The sequence below is a fragment of the Pyrgilauda ruficollis genome, unplaced genomic scaffold (assembly GCF_017590135.1).
Source record: "Pyrgilauda ruficollis isolate IOZ18807 unplaced genomic scaffold, ASM1759013v1 scaffold7, whole genome shotgun sequence".
NCBI lineage: Eukaryota > Metazoa > Chordata > Aves > Passeriformes > Passeridae > Pyrgilauda > Pyrgilauda ruficollis.
The window spans coordinates 14591974-14612644 of record NW_024528821.1 but is presented as its reverse complement, the minus strand read 5'-3'; the positions used below and the strand labels follow the sequence as shown (position 1 = coordinate 14612644).

Here is a 20671-nt window from a genome sequence, read left to right as displayed (position 1 = left end):
TGGGAGCCTCCCAGCTCTGCTGACTCCCCTGGAGACAGAGACTGCCCTGAGCCCTCCAAAGCAGCATTTCTGTATCTCACCAGTCTGCAGGCACAGCTAAAGCACAAAGACCACGCTTCCCCCACAAACTTCAGGCAGTACTCCTGTCCAACACAACAAAGATCACCTTTGGGAACAAACAACACATTTTATTGCAAGAAAAGAAACAAAAGTCAGGTCGTCATTTCACACCTCAAACACATCTGCATTTTGTGGAGGCTTTATATGCATCCTTTCAACGTGGGAGCGTTTCAATCAAAGGTGATCCGAAAGCTGCGCTCCTGCTCCTTGCGGCGACTCTCACAAACCTTGGTCACCTCTTCCACCTTCCTCTGCAGCACAGCTGTGGCAGAAACAAGGGAATAATGTCACAGTCATCCAGAACACAATCCGGCACAGTGTTGCTTGCAGGACAGAGAAAAACATGCAAGCAGAGTGTTTTTGGTAAAATTCAAACAGTAACTTCTGAGCAGAGGCCTCTGATCAGGCACAGCAGGAGCATTCAAGCCCAGAAGGGACAGTGCCACTGAAGGTGAGGAGGAAGAGTCCTCAGGCATCTTCAGGAATTCAGGGATGAACAAACACTCACACACACGCTCCTGCTTCCCATTCCCAGTCCCAAAAGGCTGCAGGACAAAGCTCACCTGAATTCTGGTCAATCCACTGCAGGGAATCCATGTGTGCATTCAGAATTTTACAGATCTGCTGAAGCTGAGCAGAGAGAGAAGGTGCAAGTCAGTTGTGAGAGTGCATAAACAGCAAGAGGAGTCCAAGGCAAGTTCCTCCTTGCCCGGCTTCCCTAAGGCAGCAGCCACTTGGCCAGGAAAGTGTGTGCAATAATGCTGCTACTTGGCTTCTCCATACCAGCAAGAAACCTGCACAGTTTAGTTGATATGCCTGTGGCTTTGGCTTATTTTAATTTCGACCAAGGAACCAGCAGAACATTCATCACCTAAGGCTTAAGTGCCAAATTCAGAATGAATGTGGAAAAACTCAGTCTGCAATACTGAAGGGAAATTTTTTACTGAAAAAAAAAGCTGCTGAGTACAGCCCTAAGGAGCATCAAAATCAATTTAATATAAATAATAAAAAATAAAAATAGAGGCTTGCATTTACCGGGTCACTCGTGTCTGCTGGGCCCCTTGAGGTGTTCAGGTGCTCAGTGATGTCCTTCAGATCTTGTGCCATGCGCTTCAGCTGAGCATCGATGTTTTCAGCCAGTTTGTAGCTGCAGAGCACACAGGAAGCAAGATCAGAAAGGTTAAAGAAAACTCTGAAGACGTGCTTGCAGTCACAGCAACTGTGGGCAATCAGAATGAGCTTCCACATCCGCAGCCAAGGGCAGCGGAGACCTGGGAAGAGCACCCAGAGAGGCTCCAAACCCACATGAAGGGACTTCCCAAACCCCTGTCTCCCTTGGATCTGCAGACAAGCAGGAGAGTGAAGGACTTCCTGCAAGGATTTGTGGGAACTGAAGGAAGGAGCAAGCCTGGATTCAGGATTCTTCATCTCTTGAACCAGAGAAACAGTGCCTTTAATTACGCTGCCATGATGCATCTCTAAAGCCTTACGAGGGACCTGTGCCACACATAGTTCCCTGGTCTCACCAGTGCTGGCACTGATGAACCACTAACTTTCCAAGATTATGCCAAAATTAGTAACCTCTTCCCAGACAGCTGATTACACCAATATCCAAAGAGGTTTTCATGCTGATTCAAGGGGCTCCATTCACTGTTCTAAAGAGTAAAATCTAAGTTGCCAAGCACAAAACAGGATTAAATATCTGACAGCAGCCCTGATAGTTCAATCCTGTCTCCCATCCCAAGCCCATCTCCTGCTGACTGCTGTGAGCACAGGCCCGTGCTCATCCCCCATCCCCAGCAGGTCTGTGCCTCACGTCCTCTCCCGTTCCTCATCGGCGTGCTGCAGGTAGATGGTCCCGCTCTGCTCCTTCACAGACTCCTCCAGAGGGGTCAGCAAGTCCTCCAGCTCCTTCTGCTGGGACAGAATGAAGTCCAGTTCCTGATCCAGTCTGCAGAGAGAAAGTGCCACAGCTTCCCTTTCATGTTGCAGACATGGCAGAGCTGTCCCACAACCAGGCAGGAGAAGGCAGAGAAGAAATAAAATCATTTCAAGTGCTCATGGTCTCCTACCTCTTCTGGTCAACCTTCACCTTCTCTACTTCTCTGTGCAGTGAAGTAATCTGGAAGCAGAAGACACTTCATTACACCTTGAAAACAAAGAAGTCAGCTGTCCCAAAAAGAGAGGTGGGAGGGAGAAAGCAGAAGAGGGCAAGTTCTGCTGGAAACAAGAGATGGCCACAAAAAGATTTACAGATACAAGATGGAATAAGGGAGGAATGATCCTGCCTTATTCCTTACAGCTCTTCCATCGCAATGATGGAAGAAACATGGAATGATGTCCCCTAAGAGAACTTGGTGTCACAGAGCAAAGGCACAGAACAGACTGGCAGCTCCAAAGCCTAAAGGCCAGAACAGACACACAGAGAGACTGTGAAAAGCACCCGGGGGAGCTCACAGCTATGTCTCTCACAAGCACAGAGCCCCATGTTAGAGATGCCTGCTGCAGCTGTAGCAGAGCCCTTGAAGGAGCTAAGCAAGCAGAACGAGGTTCCAGTGGAGGCCCCCTCACCTTCTCTCCATTCTCTATCAGCATGCGGTCCCAGGCATTGACCTGGGTAGCCTGATGCAGGAAGTGCTTCTCTTGGTCTTCCAGTTCCAGGCTCCACTTGTTGATCAAACTCTCCAGCTGGGCATAAGTCATCACTGGGGGGGCACTGAGAGGAGTGAGGGGCAGCACAGGACACGAGGTCAGGACAGACAAACACCACAACGCTCACTGATTTCCCCTTCCTCCCCCAGACCCAGCCTGAGCACTGCAGCTGCTCCTGGCCAGGCAGGAAAGGGTCAAGGGTAACAAAAACCCACCTGGGTGTGGTGGTTGTGGTTATGGCAGCTGTGGAGGTCACAGCTCCAATGGCACCCGTGGTGGTCAATGGCTTCAGATTCAAAGGAAAGCCAGAAGCAGAAGTAGTCCCTGCAGGAAGAGCTTCCAGTCAAGCAGCAGAAGGGGACACACCTGGTACCTCTCAAACAGAGAGCAGCTCCAGGGTGCACTGCCCATGGCTGCAGGAGCTGCACTGGATCCCTCTGAAGGGAACAGCAGCAGATCCTACAGCAGTCAAGGAGGGAATGAAAACATCCCCAGCCCACACCCTTGTAAACAGCCCCATGTTTTACTGCTAGAACCAGTAACTGCCAGCACACCCAGCTCCTCCCCTGCACCTCTGCAGTGGATGAGAGAACTTCTATGTTTTCACAAGGAGATGGCAAAGGGTCAGAAGAACACAGACTGTGCTGTTTTCAGTTACTTGAGGGTTTTACAAGTCACAGCTGCTGTGCTGCTGCTCTAACACGGCCCTTTCCACCCTGACAGAGCACTGAGTTCCGTCTCCCTTCTCTTCAGTGACTGTCAGCATCCTGTTCCTACCTGTGGCAGTGCTTGTTGTGGCAGCTGTGGTTGCAGGAACCTTTAATCCAAAGCCAAGTGTCCCCAGACTGGCTGTCCCAGTGGAACCAGTGGAGGTGGCACCCACTGTGAAGAGAAGACAGCATGAACAGGTTGCATGAGCCATGGAATGCAGGGCCCTTGGAAAAGCTGTGCCCAGCCTGCTCCCCCTCCCCCTGCAGCAGCCCCAGGCAGCAGCAGCCTTGCTGCCCCGTTATTGCCCCAGGGACAAACCTGCCTGCAGAGACTCACGTGAGAGGCCCGTGCTGCTGGAGGAGGCTGGGGCTGAAGAAGTTGCCACAGATGCAAACAAGGAGGGCCCCGTGGAGCCCAGCACTGAGGTGGTGCTGGTGGTGGAGGCCGTGGTGGCAGCGGTGGATGTGACTGCAGGGACAAACAGCTCCAGGTGGACAAGCAGAGCACACTGAGCTCCCACCCCCTGCACAACAGCCCTGCTGGGAGGGTGACACCAGCTGCCCAGCCACACCTGGGTCACTGTGCCCTTTCATATTGTGTCTCCCTTCCCCTGTGCCCCCCAAACAGGCACAGAACAGGATCTGGCACGTGGGACACAGTCAGAACCACAGCACACACTGTGCAATGGCTCTAGGAGCTGTCACAGATCCCCACTGCCAGGGCAAACCCACAGGAACAAACACTTGTGGCCCCTCCCCACACCCCAGAATAAGATATTTGTCTACTTCCAACAGACAGCTATTGCCAGGAGGAGAGCAGAATGCCCAAATCCTTGAGGAATTGTTTTCTAGAAGAGCTTCCTACCTCCCAGCTTGGTTCCAAAGGACAGGGTGGGTGCCTGGCTGGTGCTTGTGGTCAGCGTTGCTGTGGTTGTACTGGTGGCTGCTGTCGAAGGCTGTGCCCCAAAGGTTAGACCTGGAACCAGAGCAAAAGGAAAAGATGGATTTCCTTCCTAGAGGCTAAAGAGCAATTGCTGCCCAGCACTGCAGGCCCTGGCCAGGCCTGACACAAACACCTCTGGCTCCAGCCCCTCGCTCCACTCTGCCCCAGCACAAGGCAGAGGCTGCAGAGCCTCTCCCCCACTGCACCCTCAGATGTGCCCATGCCAAAGGCTCCAGCCTCCAGCTGCCCCCCAAGGCTGTGTCACAGCACATGTCACAGCAGAGACAGCCACAACGCACAGAGCACCACCAGACAATGTCCAAAGGGTTCAACCCACACAGAGAAACACCATATCACCTCAGAAAGCTGCAAGCATCTGCCCTTCTTGTTCTTCAGCCCAGCCTTTTACACCCTGATGTTGGTGCACTGCCCCTGTGTGCCCTCTGCTCCCTTTGGTGGGTGCTCAGCACACCTGGGCACTCCATGGCTCGCTGCTGTCAGTGCTGCTCACAGCTGTGCCACTCCGCGCCTTCCCGCTCTCCGCAGCTATTGATCAGGGCGGCCGCCACTCGCGCGCTCTCGGCTCCGATTGGCTGTTGGGGCGTGAGGGGCGGGGCGTGTCGGCGTTGCTGTGGGGACGGGGGACGCGGCTGCGGGAGCGGAGTGCGGGACAGGGGACAGCGGGCCGGGACAGGGGACAGCGGGCCGGGACAGGGGACACGGGGAGCGGGCCGGGACAGGGGACAGCGGGCCGGGACAGGGGACACGGGGTGGGGGGGGTGCGAGACAGGGGACAGCGGGCCGGAAGCGCGGCGTTGGAGCCGCACGACAGCGGGGACGCGGTGACGAGCATTCGTCACTGCGGGTTTGTCGCTGGGGTTCCCTTCGCCCCCGCCTGCCCCTGGAGCCGGGCCGGTCCGAAGGCCGGCGGGCGGGCAGAGCAGTCACAGAAGGTTCTGGAGGTGACCTGTGACACGGCGTCTGCCGCAGCCACTGGTGAGGCTCGAGCTGGGCTGGCACCTGGAGCAGCTGAGCAGAAGGACCGCAGTGTGGGCTCAAGGGAAAGGTCGGGTGCTATTCCCGAGCGATGGCAGGACCCGGGGAGCAGCTCGAGCTCCCTCAGGGCATGTTGAGGCTGGGATCTGCAATGGTTGTTCCCCCAGAGGCTGGTCGGGCACTGGAACAGGCTGGTCGGGCACTGGAACAGGCTCTTTACAGCCCGGGGCAGTGGTCACAGCCCCGGGCTGTAAAGAGCATTTGCACAGCGCTCCCAGGAGCCTGGTGGGGCTCGGGCTGTCCTGCACAGGGCCAGGAGTTGGATCCCATCCAACTCAGCATATCCTTTGATTTTATGTTCCATTTTACATGTTTTGTCCTCACACATACAGGAACTTGGCTAAACTTTTATTTCCCAGAAACACAGAGGGAAATTTGTGCTTTACAGGCTGTTCCAAGCACAGCTGGTTCCTGCTTAATCTGTCTCCTGTTTTTCCTGCACAGGTGAGCAGTGGGTATGGATTTGGACAGCGTGTTCTCAGGCTCTTCTCTGCAGAGCCTCGCCAAACTGCTGCGTGAGGCTCCAGAAGGGGAGGATGATGATGGTGATGATGTGGTGAGCCTTTCATGGGAGTTGCTGCTTCCTTTAGATATTGTACCATAGCCTTATGATGTTAATCAAGGAGAAGCAAATCTCTTTTTCTCCAGAGTGAGTAAAAACAGAATGAAAACCTTAGAAGGCTTTGGTCTGAAGGAAACAGTTCGAGGATGCTTTCAGAGTAACAAGTGTTGCCCTGATGTTTTAAGATTTTCTAAGCCTTCTGATGTTTACATTCTTGTAACAAACTTTCTCACACACTTTATGTAAATAACTTATTGTTTTGCATTATTTTATGGAGGAGGAGAAATTTGATCGACTTTTGGTTTGTGCAGTGTCATTGGAGAGGTGGCACTGTCACCCTCCAATCCACTGTCACTTTTGAAAATCCATAAATGTTAGAGTCAGAAATTAAAAGCGCCTTCTTTACCTTGAGAGAGCTGCATGTCCATATTGTGTTATTTCGTGTCCTATAGTGACAAACAAGCTCTTGAGAGTGAGCAAGGTGCCCCAGGAAAACAGGGAGACATTGTGAGCACAACATATGAGGGAGGTTTCGTTTTGCAGTCTGAAGGAAAAGAGAACGTGGACTTGCGAGAGCTTTAGATACTTCAGATTTCCCCCTGCTTTCCCTGAACTCTGCTGGAGATAAAGGCAATTACAGCCAGATATGAGAGGAAAAATTTGCTGCTCAGCTTCTGAGTAAGGACCAAAATATCCAGAGGCAACTGAGTGTATTAATTGCATGTATCAGGCATTGAAGAAATGTAGAGATAATTGATCACTGAAGTACAGTAGGTATCTTGGTGGTTGTAAAATAGGGAAAGGTGAACAGTCATTCTAAGGTGTGTAATCTGAATGAATAATGAGAGAAATATCTGAATGTATTCTTCTGTATCAATTCCTCTGAGGAGCAGATGAAAAGCACAGCATTTGGAGAACATGCATTATTCCTGCAACATGCAACACCTGCTTTTATCTAGGCCCACCTGTGTGCTGGGAAGAAATATTCCCAGGAGCCCCAAAGGTGGCTCAAAACTTTGCCAAGTTTCTCAGGATTTTGAACAGATCATATTGTGGCATGGATAAGAAAAAAAAAAAAAAAAAAAAAAACCCCAAAAAAAAAAAAAAAAAAAAAAACCCCAAAAAAAAAAAAAAAAAAAAAAACCCCAAAAAAAAAAAAAAAAAAAAAAACCCAAAAACAAAAACAAAAAAAAAACCCCACACCCAACCACCCAAAAAAACAAAAAAACAACAACAACAAAAAAAACCCCAAACAAACAAATAAACAAAAAACAGATTAAAAAAAAAAAAAAAACCAAAACAAAAAACCCAGATAACAAAAATGGCAAATGCCTGAGTGCTCCTCCAAATCATTCCTCAACAAAGAGCTGACCAGCCCCAGTAGTGGCAATGCAAGTAATATTTGGAATAAAAGGGGTGCATATCCCTTGGAATTTTCTTTCAGTGGGTTACAGGTGTGGTCCTTCACACCCCAACTATCCTCCAGCTGTTTAATGCCTGCCTTTTAAACCCTACATTATTGCTGTACATCTCTGCAGTAAACATCCTGATTTTTAAAAGAATTTGTTTACATCTTATTAATATAATGAATGACACTTCAGAGACAGAAATGGAAAGTTGCCACAAGAGATGTCAATTAAGTCTGAGTCAATCTGGGTAAATTAAAATCTTTATTTTGATTTAATTTAATGCTCTGTGCATATGAGGCACTTTTATTGAACCAAGGAATCTTCATATATAGAGAAATGCCTCACATTGGCCTATTAGCACTAAATTGATTCATAATTAGAGGAAAATGTTGTTGCCTCATGATCTCTACAGTAAAAAGGAATCCAAATGCTGTGATGGGGCTTTCATGTAGCACCCTTGGTTTCCTGTAATATTTTCATGGCAGGCAAAGCATGGAAATTTTGCCAAAATGCCATGGAAACCAAAACTCACAAAGCACATCTGTCTGTATGACTGGGCTTCTGTGAGTCCTGCCTAAACCCAGTGTGTCAAGGTCACTTTCTGCTGTGTGAGAGTGAAGAAAAGAGAATTTTCAGTGGTTCAGTCATGAAACTGTGGATAATGTTTTTCAATTCTATCAGGGATTTGTTTGACCTTAGATTATGTGTTATATTTTCTGACATCATGGTTGTAACCAAGCTTGGCTCTACAAAAATTGATTTAAGGTTCTCTTGCCCTTCTTTGCAGCCACGCTGTTCTGTTGGTGCCATGACTCCTGGGAGTGTTGGACCAGTCAAGAAAGACACCACCAGTAAGGAGGAGTATTTGTGTGTTTTGGCATTCAGTCTCATGTCAGCAGACTGTAACAGCTCTAGTAAGATACCCCTGCAATAAAAGAGGGGTCACTGACGTTTGAGATGGGCACAGTATGACATTTCTTACAATTACACTGTAAAATTATTCCTTTCCTGAAAGCTTAACTCTAAAACATGCAAAGAGGAGCAGAAAGGGTAATGCCAGAGCAGCCTCCAGAGGAGATGACAACAGTTCAGAGCACAGCCTGCTCAGGGGCTGCAGGGACCATAGCTGAGCAGCAGAAGCTCCAGATGAGTACTCAGGAAAGACAGGAAGGCAGTTTCGGTAGAGACCTGGCAAAGTTAGTGTTAAGTTTTTTTGGAGCTGAGGCTGTCACATTGTTGAGCAGTTTCATTAAAAGCCCTAAGAAAGGCCAACAAGGGCCAGGGTGAGTTTTGCAGGAAAGGAACTGTGGCAAACATAATAGATTATTTTTGCTTTTATTGCTATCCAACAATAACCAGAGATTCTACCTAAAATCTTCAAGTTTCACATTTACCAGCTTACTAAAGAATATTTTTCCATGCAGGACAGACATAAACCATACTATTCATGTGTCTTCAGCACCTTGTCTGGACTGTGCCCAATAATTAATGACAAGAACTGGATTTCTGTGTGAGGAGGTGATCCTCTTGTGAATGACTCTGCTCACTGAAAATCTCATGTCAGGGGGCTTGTGGAAGATTAGTATTTCATCCCTCTACACTTTACTGATTTTGAAGCGCTAGATATTATATGCCAGAAAGGAGGATTTCCAGGAAATAAAGGCTGGGTAAAGAAGATTTAAGTGAAAGGAAAACATCCTCCCTCTGCAAATCCTCATTCATAAGAGAGTAAGGTGAAGAAGACTGTAATCATTACCTAGAATGCTTTTAATGCAAAGGTTTTTTTAAAGCCTAGAAATACTTTTCTAGGCTTTAGAAATAGCCTTTTCTTTCCTTTTTTTTTTTTCTTATTCTTGAAAAATATTCTAAGCTTTCAGCAAGCCTTGAGGAACAGAGACATTTCAAAATGTGTCAGTGCGAATTTTCTCCTCACTTACAGGTACTTTTCAAGCAAAATCTGAAAACAAGAATACCATTTGGAATACAGAGGAGGTCCCAGAAGGATCTGAATTTGATGATACATGGGACCCTAGAGAAAAGCCAGAGTAAGAAAGCTGAGACTGCCTGTGTGTGTGTGGGCTTTACATAGCATTAATGGAAATGAGAGTTAAACAGCATCTACAGCCAGCTGAAAAGATTGTGTTGTGCAAGAAGAAAGGAAAGTTATCAATGTTGCATCTAAAGCAATATGTGAGGAATGGTTTTAACCCCTCTCTTGAAATCTTCTGATCTCAGAACAGAAACTTGGTGTTGGTTTTTCCAACATAAGTTTATGTGCAGTGTCAGTTACTTGTATAAAGTGGGATTAGGAGGGGAAGTAGGTCAAAAAAACGATTTATTAACTTTAAAATATGCCATTTATGTGAAATACCTGCTTTTTTCCTGCTGCAACTGAGATGCATCCATTTTTCCATACTCATAAATTCATAAAGTACTCCAATGTATATTTGCATTTCAAAGATTTAAGCTCTTTAGAGACAAATAGTACTGCCGAAGAAAAGCTGTGTGCAGGCAATTTTGAGCTCTTAAATCTTGTCATTCAATCTTAGTCTGTCAAAGCACAACTTAAAACCAGAGCCTTTTCCCTTGCTCATAGAAAAACAGGAGCAAAAATATTCTTGAAATATGTGAGTTGGAGTTTGTAGAGGTCAGAATGCCCTGAGGGTCAGTCCATAAAGCAGCTTTTGCATTTCCAATCATTGTTTCAGTGCCACGTCCTGAAGTGTTAAATGCTGGAGCACATGGGCTGTAGCCCATGAAGCTGCACATTGTGCACCAGAATCTTCACCTTTTCCTGCATGTAAATGAGGACATGAGGAGTCCAATTTTCCAGTTAAACACAGGACCTGAGACTCACCTGAGCAGGGACTCGGCCTTTCTGAAAATGAGGTTTTCAATTTCCCAGTTAAACACAGGACCTGAGACCCACCTAAACAGGGACTCAACCTTTCTGAAAATGATTTGGAATTCACCCTCATGCACAGTTGACCTTGAAATGGTCCCCTGTCAGGTACAGAACACGCTGTCTCTGTATTGTGGGCACAAAGAAACTTTCCCCCTGCTGTTCTTTGACCCTTCCCCTCTGCAGTGCTCCTCCAGCCTCCAGCACTTCTGACCCTTGCTGCACAGATGAAGAGAGAGAATATAAGTCTTTACAATGGTTCATCAAATGAAGCAAAGAAAATGTGCTAAAAGGAAAACAGATGGCTACAGAAGTGCATCCAGAGCTATTAGACACATTTGTCATTGACTTAGGAATTATTACGTATGCAGATGCACACTGGAGATGTGAAAGACTTTCTAAGAGCTTAGACAAGTGATCCACCCCAGTAATTTTGCTGAACTTAGTAGGAGTAGCATATGTTATAAATACAAATTCAGTTTTCCTTTCCTCATTCATTAATTGCCAAGAGCAAGGGAATACGTGATTCTACATTTTGTAGGTGCAAAGGAGAATAAAATATATATTAGCTGAATGCAAAACTACAGTCTGGCTTAAGAGTGTTATGCTCAGGCTGCATGAATATGCTAAAGGACAGAACAGAACACGTGTAATTGTGGCATCCTCCTTCTCAAATCCATTCCCCAGGAGTTTGTGGTGTTTGACTTGTTGATAAGCAGGGTATCCACTTAGGAAGCATCTCCTGGTCCTGCCAAGGCTGGTTAGGGGACAGAGGCAGCATGGTGAGTGCCTTGGGGGTGGAGTAAATGGTTTTAACCTGTCTTCCAGCTGTCCCAGTCATGGCTGGGACAGAAACCCAGTGCAGGTGGATTGGAGCCTTGAAGGGAGACTGCAAAGGAGGAGAGACAGTGTGAGGAGGATCTACAGTCCTCTGAGAATCACAGCCTCCTTTAGTCTCCTGCTCCAGGGTTATTAGGCAGTGACTTCTCTTTGGCAGGTATGAGATTTCATTCAAGCAGCATGTGGGAACAGAGGATGTCTTCTTTGGGATGACTGGGAAAGACCCCTCCACTGCCTGCTGTGAAGATATAGTGGTGAGCTGAGCCTTGGGCTCTGGTCCCTTCTCTCTGCTCTTTCTCTGCCTTTTCCACCTTCCCATCTTTCTGAGGGACGGAATGGAAACACCAAGCTCCACTGCTGCCTTTGACTTCCTGTAGCATTTTCTTGTGATTCTCCAAGCATTTTTAGATGACATTTACACTTGCTAACCTGAGGAACTTGTGTGTCTCCTCAAGCACCAAGTGTGCTCAAGGGAATCTGTGCAAATGCATATGCCCCATATAAACTTGAAGGGAATGAAATGTAGCTCTAAGGTGAAGTTTCATCTTGGACACAGTTTTGGAGGGGAGAGGGACTGAGAAGGAGATTTTTTTCACCTTTCTGTATTTTTGACAAGGTGTGTGGGCTAGCAGAATGCTACAATGCTGACAGCCTTTAAAGTTTCAGCTATCAGATCCTGCCTCATCATTATATAATCAAAGACCTCCCTGGTTTCTGAGCTCCAGGACAGGTAGAACTGCTGTGTTATCTTTCTAGCAGAAGCAAACTGTCCCTGCAATGCACAAAGCCTGAGGCTTTTGCTGAGTGTTGAACACCTGTCAAGCACATTAGCAGCTCAGGAACTGGAAGAGAATAGGATATCAATACACATCACCACGCTATTGAAAGCAGTCATTATCACTGTCGTATTTTCTCTGATACAAATTACCTACTCAAAACGTTGCTCTTTGATACTAGCATTGAAATATTCATGAAAATGAGCTCTTTTATGGCTTTTAGGGCAACATATGTAATCACAGCTTTACCTCTGCCCATCATTTCAGATTAAAATCAAGCTGCCGGAGACAAAGTACTCAGACATCACATTAGACATCCAGGACAAGGTTCTTGACCTTCGAACTCCCAAAAAGTAAGTGTAGCACAACTGATAGAAGTACAGTTAATATCCTGTTTGAAATGGGGTTTAGCCAAGCTTTTAACTGCAGTCTGTGTGGAAAGCAAAGCTAAAGATTGTACTATTCATAATTGCTTGTGAAAATAAATACAGAAAAAACCACCCATAGTCCATCCATAGGTGTACAATCTGCTGGCTTTGAATCTGTGATACTGTCCAGTAAAAAGCTTTGGGACACATTTTGGCTACTTAAACAACAAAGTTTCAGGGGCTCAAAAAGCTGCCCAAGGTCTTGAAAGACTTAGTCTAGTATTCCTAAGCAATAATTTGTACAAAAACATATGACTGAAGATGGTAAAAAAAGTGCAGATAAATTTTCAGTAGCTGAAAGCCGAATTATGGACATATCCAAGCACAAACGCAGAGATGGAAATGTTACAAGGTTTTCAAAAGAGTTTTCCTTTGATTTTTTTTTAATAGGGCTATTTCAAGCCTACAAAGATAATCAACTGACACACTCTTGGATTTCTCAGTCTTCCTCCGTCTCTCCCTCAGTGTGCAATTCCCCTGCCTGAGATTTCCAGATAATTCCCATGTCTGTTTTGCTCAAAGTCCTTTACAAAGACTGTTTTTATAAGAAACCTTAATCCTCTCTGGCTGACTTGCTGCACTGAATGGGGTGTGGGAAGATCTATATGAGAATAGCTTTCTGCAGATCAATTTGAGGTGCAGGCCATGGATTAAGGCCTAAATAAGTCCCCAGTAGACTAACTATAGAAAAGCCACTTTTCTCTGCCAAAACCAGGCAAAGTCAGTTACCCTGTGCTTTGTTTTAAGCCAAGGATGCAACAGGAGTGGAAGAAGGTTTGGGAATGTTAGTTTTGAAGCTGGAAAATTGGGAGGAATAATTGTTCAGCTAATGACTTGCTAAACCTATGGGCAGTAAGAGAAGTAGCTTAATGCAATGCTGCAGATGTAGGAAAACCTCAGCATCCTTTTCCTTTTGCAGTTCTATCTTTTTGGTGACTCAGATCTGCCATTATCTTCTCAGTACCCAGCTGTCTCTAGTCACAAGCCTAGCAAATAAAAAGTTCACCGTAAATCTGATGGTTGCTTGGGTACAGCCTGAAACAGTGCTGCTTTCACAAATATAAGTGCAAGTCTTCTCAGCGAGAAGGAAACAATCAAGATGTCGAGTTCTACATGATGAAAAACTTTGTTCTCCCACAGATGGGTAGGAAGACTCCAAGCAACTGCTTCCAGCTCTGTAGTTCTGGGGCTGCTTCTAAGCCAAGCTGCTTTTAAGTGATGGAAATATTTCAATATTTCTATCAATATCCAGTCTTGCTGTGCATGAGGTGTTGCAGGAACCCCACAACCCATCACAATAAGGAGATCTGTTGGAATAACATTCCCTGGCATAGTGGCTGAGGAATTGCAGGAGTAACTGGCAATGACATCTCAACTGCTCACCTGATCTGAGACACTGACATTCCCTGTGTCCTCTTTTACAGGAAGCTGCTGCTGCACCTCCCCTACCCTGTGAACAGCAAGGAGGGTAGAGCTCGTTTTCTCTCTGAAGAGGAGATCTTGGAAGTCACCTTGAGAGTATCAAGGAAGTTGGATTTCATAAATTTTTCTGATGGGTAGAAAGATAGAGAAAGTTTGCAAAAAGTAATGTTCTAGTTTCCAGTCTTTTGGAAACCCAACTTGTTCTGAAATAGTAGATGGCTTCCCTTGAACAATCCAGGGAAATGTCTCTGGAGAAATGAGTCAGGAGGAACACAGCACCCACAGGTTCTAACAGCTGATGCTGTCTGGCCCTTACACTGCTCTGGTTAACTTTCTGCTTCCTTCAGTCTGGTACAGACCCTGTGAATCAGAAAGTGGGAGGTTTCAGTTCTGTAAGGCACAGAAAGCCTTTTGTTGGTCGTGGCTGAGAGGCTCTGGGCAATGTCTGGGGCTTTGGTACCATTTCAAGACTTGCAAGTGCTGACGTCCTTGCTTGGTCTCCCGTGCTGGGACTGGGGCCAGTTCAGAATCTTCTCTTGCCTATTTCTTGGTAAGAAAATCATTCTTCAGGGATCCATATCCACATCTGAGGCTCCTTTACACTGGCAGAACAAGTTAACCAGCTATAGTTGGACGGCTGAACATCTCAGCTCTTTTGAACAGTTTTTTGACAATTTATGGTTCAGTGTTGTCTAGTCATCTGTTGTCCCTCCACCTATTTTTCTGATCTTTCTTGATTAATAAAATAATAGGTTCTAAGGAACAGTTCCAGTTATCTTTGAGTCTGCCTTCTCTATATTATGCTCTGAGAGACCTCATAAAAGTTGAGATAAGAGGAATTTTGCATGACAAAGCTTTTCTCAAAGGGCTGAAATGCTGCAAAATCTGTTCTTTGGCCTTCAGGTCCAATCTGGAGATACAGAGTTGGGTAACCAGGGTGTTTCTCTCAGTAGCTGCTGGGCAAATGTATTAATTTAACATTGTTAGTCCTGCAGGAAGCAAAGGTACTTGCTCAATGATCAAATGGAGAGGACAAGCAGGCTCTGGCATGTTAATGGCACACTTAACCAAAAGCCTGTGAGTACTTCCAGAGCAAAATGCCTTGAGTCCTGCATTCTTCTGGGGGTGGAAGTCGAGGAAAATAATTGACCAGCTAGGCTGCAGACAGCACCCATGCAGCTGAATTTGTGGCAGGCTGTAATGAGAAGATGGATACTGCATGATGGATTGCAGACACTGACAGTGAGTTTAAAGTTGTAATCACTGTGTGTTTGTAATACACTGCATTATAACTCCAGGACAAATTAGGCTGATGTCTGGACATTTCAACCAGTTCCCTGAAAAGTGAACCATTGCTTGGGTCAGAATAATCCTAATCAACTTCTGCTTTAGCCTTAATGCACTGGAAAGCAGATACTTCATTTATGATTCATCACAAGCTATGAAATATGCTTATAACACTCAGGGGCTACTCCAATTGGTATCTGCTTAAGCTTCCATAAATTAGATCTGAATGTCTCTTCTTCCAAAGCTGTGGTTGAGCAGGACAATGTAGATGTATGAGAAAAGGCTGACATCATTCCTCCTGACTCAGTTTTTCCCTCCTGTCCTTGCCAAACAAGCTGTTTCTTGGAAAAAGGTTGTCTTTGCGGTCCCTAGACAATATGCTGCTTAATTTTTGCATTTCTTATACACTACAAGAAAAGTGGAAGATTGACCAGTATTTATATGCATGTGAAGATAACATTTGCCCAGATTAATTCAGAATATCCATGGCAGGGTACAATCCCCTGAGCCCTACTCCAGTGCTCTATCCACAATGTTATATTGCCTTTATAATTGGCAGTAGTAATTTACTAAGCCTTAAATCATCAAGTTCTGCTTAATTTAATGTCAGTGTTTGATACTGAAAACAGTGATGAGTCTGGCTCATTGTGCCTCTCTCCAGTGTTAGTTTCTTATGGAAATGAGCAAATGCCACACTGGTATCCATATCATAATTGATCTCCAAATATTTTTTAACCTGAGGGTATTTTATCAGCATTCAGGAGAAAAAACCTGAGGTAAGTATGTTCTGTAAGAAACAGAAAAGGGAAATACAAAATTGCACTGCTTAAGAGGGAGGTTGTAATGTGATTTCTTGTACCTGGCCACTCTTTCTGTGCATCCCCCTGCAGGCTCCTGTAGGTCATCCATGAGGGGGAGCTGGCAGGTTGGTGACACTGAGTAGGAAAAGGGTGATATCCTGGCAGGAGGAGGCTGAAATCACAGAGTGAGGATAGAGGAACACAGGGGACAAGCTCATAAGCAACCAGGCTTTGTGTGTTCCACTCAGGATGAGCTCTGCTGCCCTTTTCACCAGAGCAGGGACACTGCTCTGGGGGTGGGCACTTTGCTGGGCTGGTTGGACCCACAGCCTGAAAGCACCATCATCACCTGGAGAGCCTCTCACATTCTCACTTTCTTCCTGTCAAGGACACACAGGCTGCCCTTGGCAAATTTTGAGGTTTGGGGTTTGGATTTTTTCCATATATCCTCCCAAAACAACTAGCAGGTCGTCAGAATTCCCAGAAATCTGGAGGCTACTGCCAGCTACAAGAGCTGACTTTTTTGCTCAGATTTGAGGGCAGCTTTGCTTTGCTGAAGTAGCATTGGCAGAAATGCTCCAGGAGGGGAACCCCCTTTGCCTCTGAACATCAACACTGATGCCAAAGTGCCACTCCAACACCTGCAAGCATCTTAATTAATCAAAATTATGAGCCCAGCTAAACAACCCAGCCATTAAGCCCCAGCCATTAAGCATCATCAAGCTTTATTTGGTTCCCATAAGAAGCAGCTTGATTAAATGTATTGCAGTTAAGTGGAGGGTACTGCAGATGTGGAACTGAGATAGAGGCTTGTTTGCAGCAGCATCCCAATAAACTGCAGGTTCTCATCTCACCTTGTTCACACATTCTCACCTCCAGTTGTGGTTGCAGAGCCACCATCCCCATTTTGACTTGTTCCTGCCTTCTCTCAGAACAATGGTGGTGTGCTAAAATTCATGGCCCAGCTCACTCTCTGAATTTCACCTCTCTTCATATTCTCCTTTGTCCACTTACTGCCCTGGGGCCAAGACACTTGCTTCCTTCTGTAGCTGGAGGAAGAGAAAACCCAGATGAGTTGCTCCATATAAAAACCTGAGACAGTGCAAGAACTTAAATTTCGATTTTTCCCTTAAAGCTGCAGTCTCTCATTCTCATCTTCCTCCAGGTCTGCTGTTGATATCATCATATACCCTTTCTGTTTGTCTTAAAAGACTACTTCATTTTTCTGCTGTTCAGTTTAAAGTTTGTATCCAAACTTTGTGTACTTCTTGCCCTGTGTGAAGCACTGCTTTATCAGTATATCCTTCCCTCCAGACAAAGTTTATCTGAAATGACTAAGCTGTACCTACGTGTACAGACAGATCTGTCTCCCTCATGCTGGAGCAGCTCATTTTCAACCTGCTGGTGTTGCTGTAGATTTTACCCTCTGCTCTGCAGCACCTGCAGCCTGGATTCCTCCTTGTTCCCTGGGATCCCCTTCAGGAGCTGCTGCCACAGACAGTCATTGTCTGCCCGTGCTTCTGGCTCCAGGGAAGGTGCCTGGAATATGCTGGAGGCTGGTTTGTTTTTTTCCTATGATCTTCACAAACAGGAGATGATTTTTCTCTTGGTGTCTGTCTCTGCTCTTAGTGTCTCTCTTCATTCTGTTTTCTCCTTTGGGCAAAATTCACTTTCAGATTGTGATGAATTCATCAGAGGATGGTGAACAGCATCTCTGTGTTTTCCTTCCCATCACGATTGTTTGTTCTGTGCTCTTTTCAGGAGACTCTGATCTCTTCTCTCCTTTCCTAAGTGCTTTATCTCCCCTGATTGTTCTCACATTAGGACATTTCTCACCAGAGCTGGCATATCTGACCCTTGTTGGATGTGCCCAATGTGGGTGAGGTGTGTGATTCATTTCCCCTCACTCAGATCAGAGCTGGGTGAAGAGCTCTGTCCTCCCTCGATGTGTGTCCTGTCTGTGTGGGTGTGAAGGGGACACGAGCAGGAGCACCACAGGCAGAACCTGGAGCGTTTAAGGCACTCATAGTGAAGGACCATGGCACAAAAGCAGCAGATGCTGCAGGCTGTGAGGAGTGTTGACAGAACTGAGAGGCCTCTTGAGCCCTTGCTTCAAATGTAGCCAGTACCACACATCCCCAGTGGAATCTGGTTATAAAGAAATGAACCAATTCAGAAAAAGTCAGAATCATTCAGAATTTCAGCCTTCCCCAAGGCCTGAAAAGTTTCTCTCTGCTTCCTGATGTGTGTCCCCACATCCCAGGTGAATACTTAAAGAAGTTTTTGAAATCCGCTCCAGGGCAACAGTGACACAGGCAGCAGAGCAATGCCTTTGGTTTTGGAGTACTTCTCTCAATCCATGGGAATCTTTGATCATTTGGGGCTTTCTCATCTCAAGGCCTCCCTTTCATCTTTTTTCTCTGCCTCCACACACTCATTTCTGAAGAGAACATCATAGGAAGCTGCCAGAACGATAGCAGCTACTGTCCACCTACAGTCCTTAGAGATCATCTCTGTAATTGGGTGTCTCCTTTGTGCAGCTCAGCAGCCTGGAAACTCACTTCTGATGCTGATCAATATTTTTTTTTAACCATGCCATTTTAACTTGATGGTATCACAACCCAGCAAACACTTCCAAGAGTGCTATGTTGTATTTACTGAAACAATTCTCTGATCCTATTTGGCAGCCTGTCTCCTGCAGCTGCTGAACAGAGAGAGAAAGAGCCACACACCTCTTCTGGAAAACTCTTGTCATGTCAGAAAGCTGAGTGAAAAGGAACAGGATAGGAATGGAGATGGACACAGCTGATTTTGTTAACTCATCAGGTGATGTGGGCAAGGCAGACATTTGCCAAACAGAGGCAGATTAAGAACTGTACAAATGTAAGCACCAATACTTGAGTTAAATGATACTGTGAGCTCTGGGTTGGTTCCACCCCTGACAGGGGCCCAGGTAATGAGAATTTACCACCCCTGGGGATTTCTGTGACTGGGAACTGGTGATGTGATCTCCTGAGCCAGATTCCTGTAGTTATATCCCCAGAGTTGCTCTTGGGGGGCACTGGGGCAAGCTGGCAAGTACATAGAGGGATGAGGGATTGGGTTCACCTGGGATGGTCAGCCATACATTTTCTCACCTGAGCTGAGCCCAAGGGTTCCATCCAGGATGAGGTAAATGGTGAGGTGCAACACTGTGAGAAGCTAGATGAGCAGGGCTGTGTTTAAGGCAAGCTAAATGCTGGGTGTGCATTGGGACACTGAAAGTGAGGGAGTGATGTGAACTGGGCAAAAGCACAAGTGGGAGAAGAAAGACTTTACCAAAGTTTCTTTAAAACCACCCTGTTGAAAGGGAAGTTCAGAGCAGCCAGCCACCCTGAGCTTAGGGCTGAGGAGATAGCTTTGTTAGAATGCCACCAGCACTGAAAATCCTGTGGCAGAAGAAGCTGTGGGAAGGGGACTGTGCCTGGAATAGCTGTGAGGTCTCCAAGAGGGCCTGAGCACTTGGGTCAAGGAGATTTATTGGGCTGGGAACCTTGTCTCACTCTGGGGGCCAGACTAAGGTGGCCCATTGCAATTACTTTTGTCAACAGCAGATGAAAGGGGAATTGATGTTGGGAGTTCATGAACCCTCTCAAGTGCTCCCAAGAGCCTGAGTCTCTGTGCTGTCCTTGCAGCACCTATTTCTGGGTAAGCAGGGTTGTGTGTGCAGTGCCTGGGTGACAGATTGCTGTGCCCTGACCTGGAACAGGGGATGTCACATCTAGTTTTAGGCCTACATGCATATGCATGCTTGCCTCCATCCTTTTCCCTATTTAGAGCAACCCATGTTTATTAAAAAAAAAAAAAAAAAAATTAAAAAAAAAACCAAAAACACAAAGAAATACCACAAGGTTTTGCTCTAAGATCAGTAGGTAAATAGGTAAATAGATAAATGAGGGCATTAGATTTGTTCTTATCCTGGAGCCAGGTGCTACCTTCAGACCAGGGTAGGGCATCCCTCGGATGAAGGGAAAAGTTTCACAAAGATTCTGCAAGGTTGTCTTGAACCAGTGCTTGGATAAGAGAGCTGAAGGTGATTGACTGCTTGCTGTGATACAGATGCTGAATGAAAAGAATGGCTGAAGTAATAGAAAACCCCATTTCTGTTGTCTTGCATCACAAGTTCCCAAGTTTATGCTCAGTGAGTTTATTTAAATTGGACTGCTGCTTCTATTTGGAACTAATATTTTTGTTCTCTTGAATAAAATGTGTTTTCCAAAGTTGTTGCCCTTCCCCAAACCACAGCCAAGCAGCATCTCAGCCTACTTTCTTAAATCCAGAGAATTGTTTATGTCCTTGGGAGCTGGCATAATAACATCTGAAGGAAGCCATGAGACACAACAGGAATTCATTCGTAAGTTAATGAAAGCTGTGCAGTGCAGCAAAAGGATGATCAGGGCAGGTCTTGGGCAGCATTTGTCAAGCTAAATTCCTTTCTGTTGAAATTGTTTTCCTTGGAAGGATCATGGACCAGCTTAAATACTGCTTCTATACAAGTTTGTTATATAGTATTTTTTGGTATAAAAATGTGTAATAGAACAGAGTACAGCACAGAAACAGGAGAAAGTTGATATGGATCAAAAAAGAAAAAGAAAATTACTTAAATGCCCTACCAAAGGTGGGGAAAACCCATCTGGGTAGTGTGGCATATTTTCCATGGAATTTGTCACCTGGAAGCAGAACGTTTTGGTACACACTGGAGGGAACTGGAGATGGGGCTGATGC

General features: G+C 45.9%; 2 protein-coding genes across 2 annotated transcripts; one reads left to right on the top strand and one right to left on the bottom strand.

Annotated features, from left to right (window-relative positions):
* Positions 1 to 171: 171 nt before the first annotated feature.
* NUP62CL (nucleoporin 62 C-terminal like) lies at positions 172 to 5278 on the bottom strand. Its single transcript, XM_041485341.1, has 11 exons — positions 5228 to 5278; positions 4348 to 4495; positions 3820 to 3951; positions 3550 to 3654; positions 2988 to 3096; positions 2692 to 2836; positions 2193 to 2242; positions 1937 to 2071; positions 1156 to 1267; positions 684 to 750; positions 172 to 382 (listed from the first exon to the last, which is right to left on the bottom strand). The coding sequence occupies exons 1-11, from the start codon at positions 5276 to 5278 to the stop codon at positions 291 to 293; spliced, it is 1146 nt and encodes a 381-aa protein (XP_041341275.1). The 3' UTR covers positions 172 to 290.
* Positions 5279 to 5938: 660 nt separating this feature from the next.
* On the top strand, positions 5939 to 14447 carry DNAAF6 (dynein axonemal assembly factor 6). Its single transcript, XM_041485299.1, has 6 exons — positions 5939 to 6037; positions 8240 to 8303; positions 9392 to 9497; positions 11352 to 11448; positions 12238 to 12323; positions 13823 to 14447. Exons 1-6 carry the CDS (start codon positions 5939 to 5941, stop codon positions 13956 to 13958), a joined length of 588 nt encoding a protein of 195 aa, XP_041341233.1. The 3' UTR covers positions 13959 to 14447.
* The last annotated feature ends 6224 nt before the right edge of the window (positions 14448 to 20671 follow it).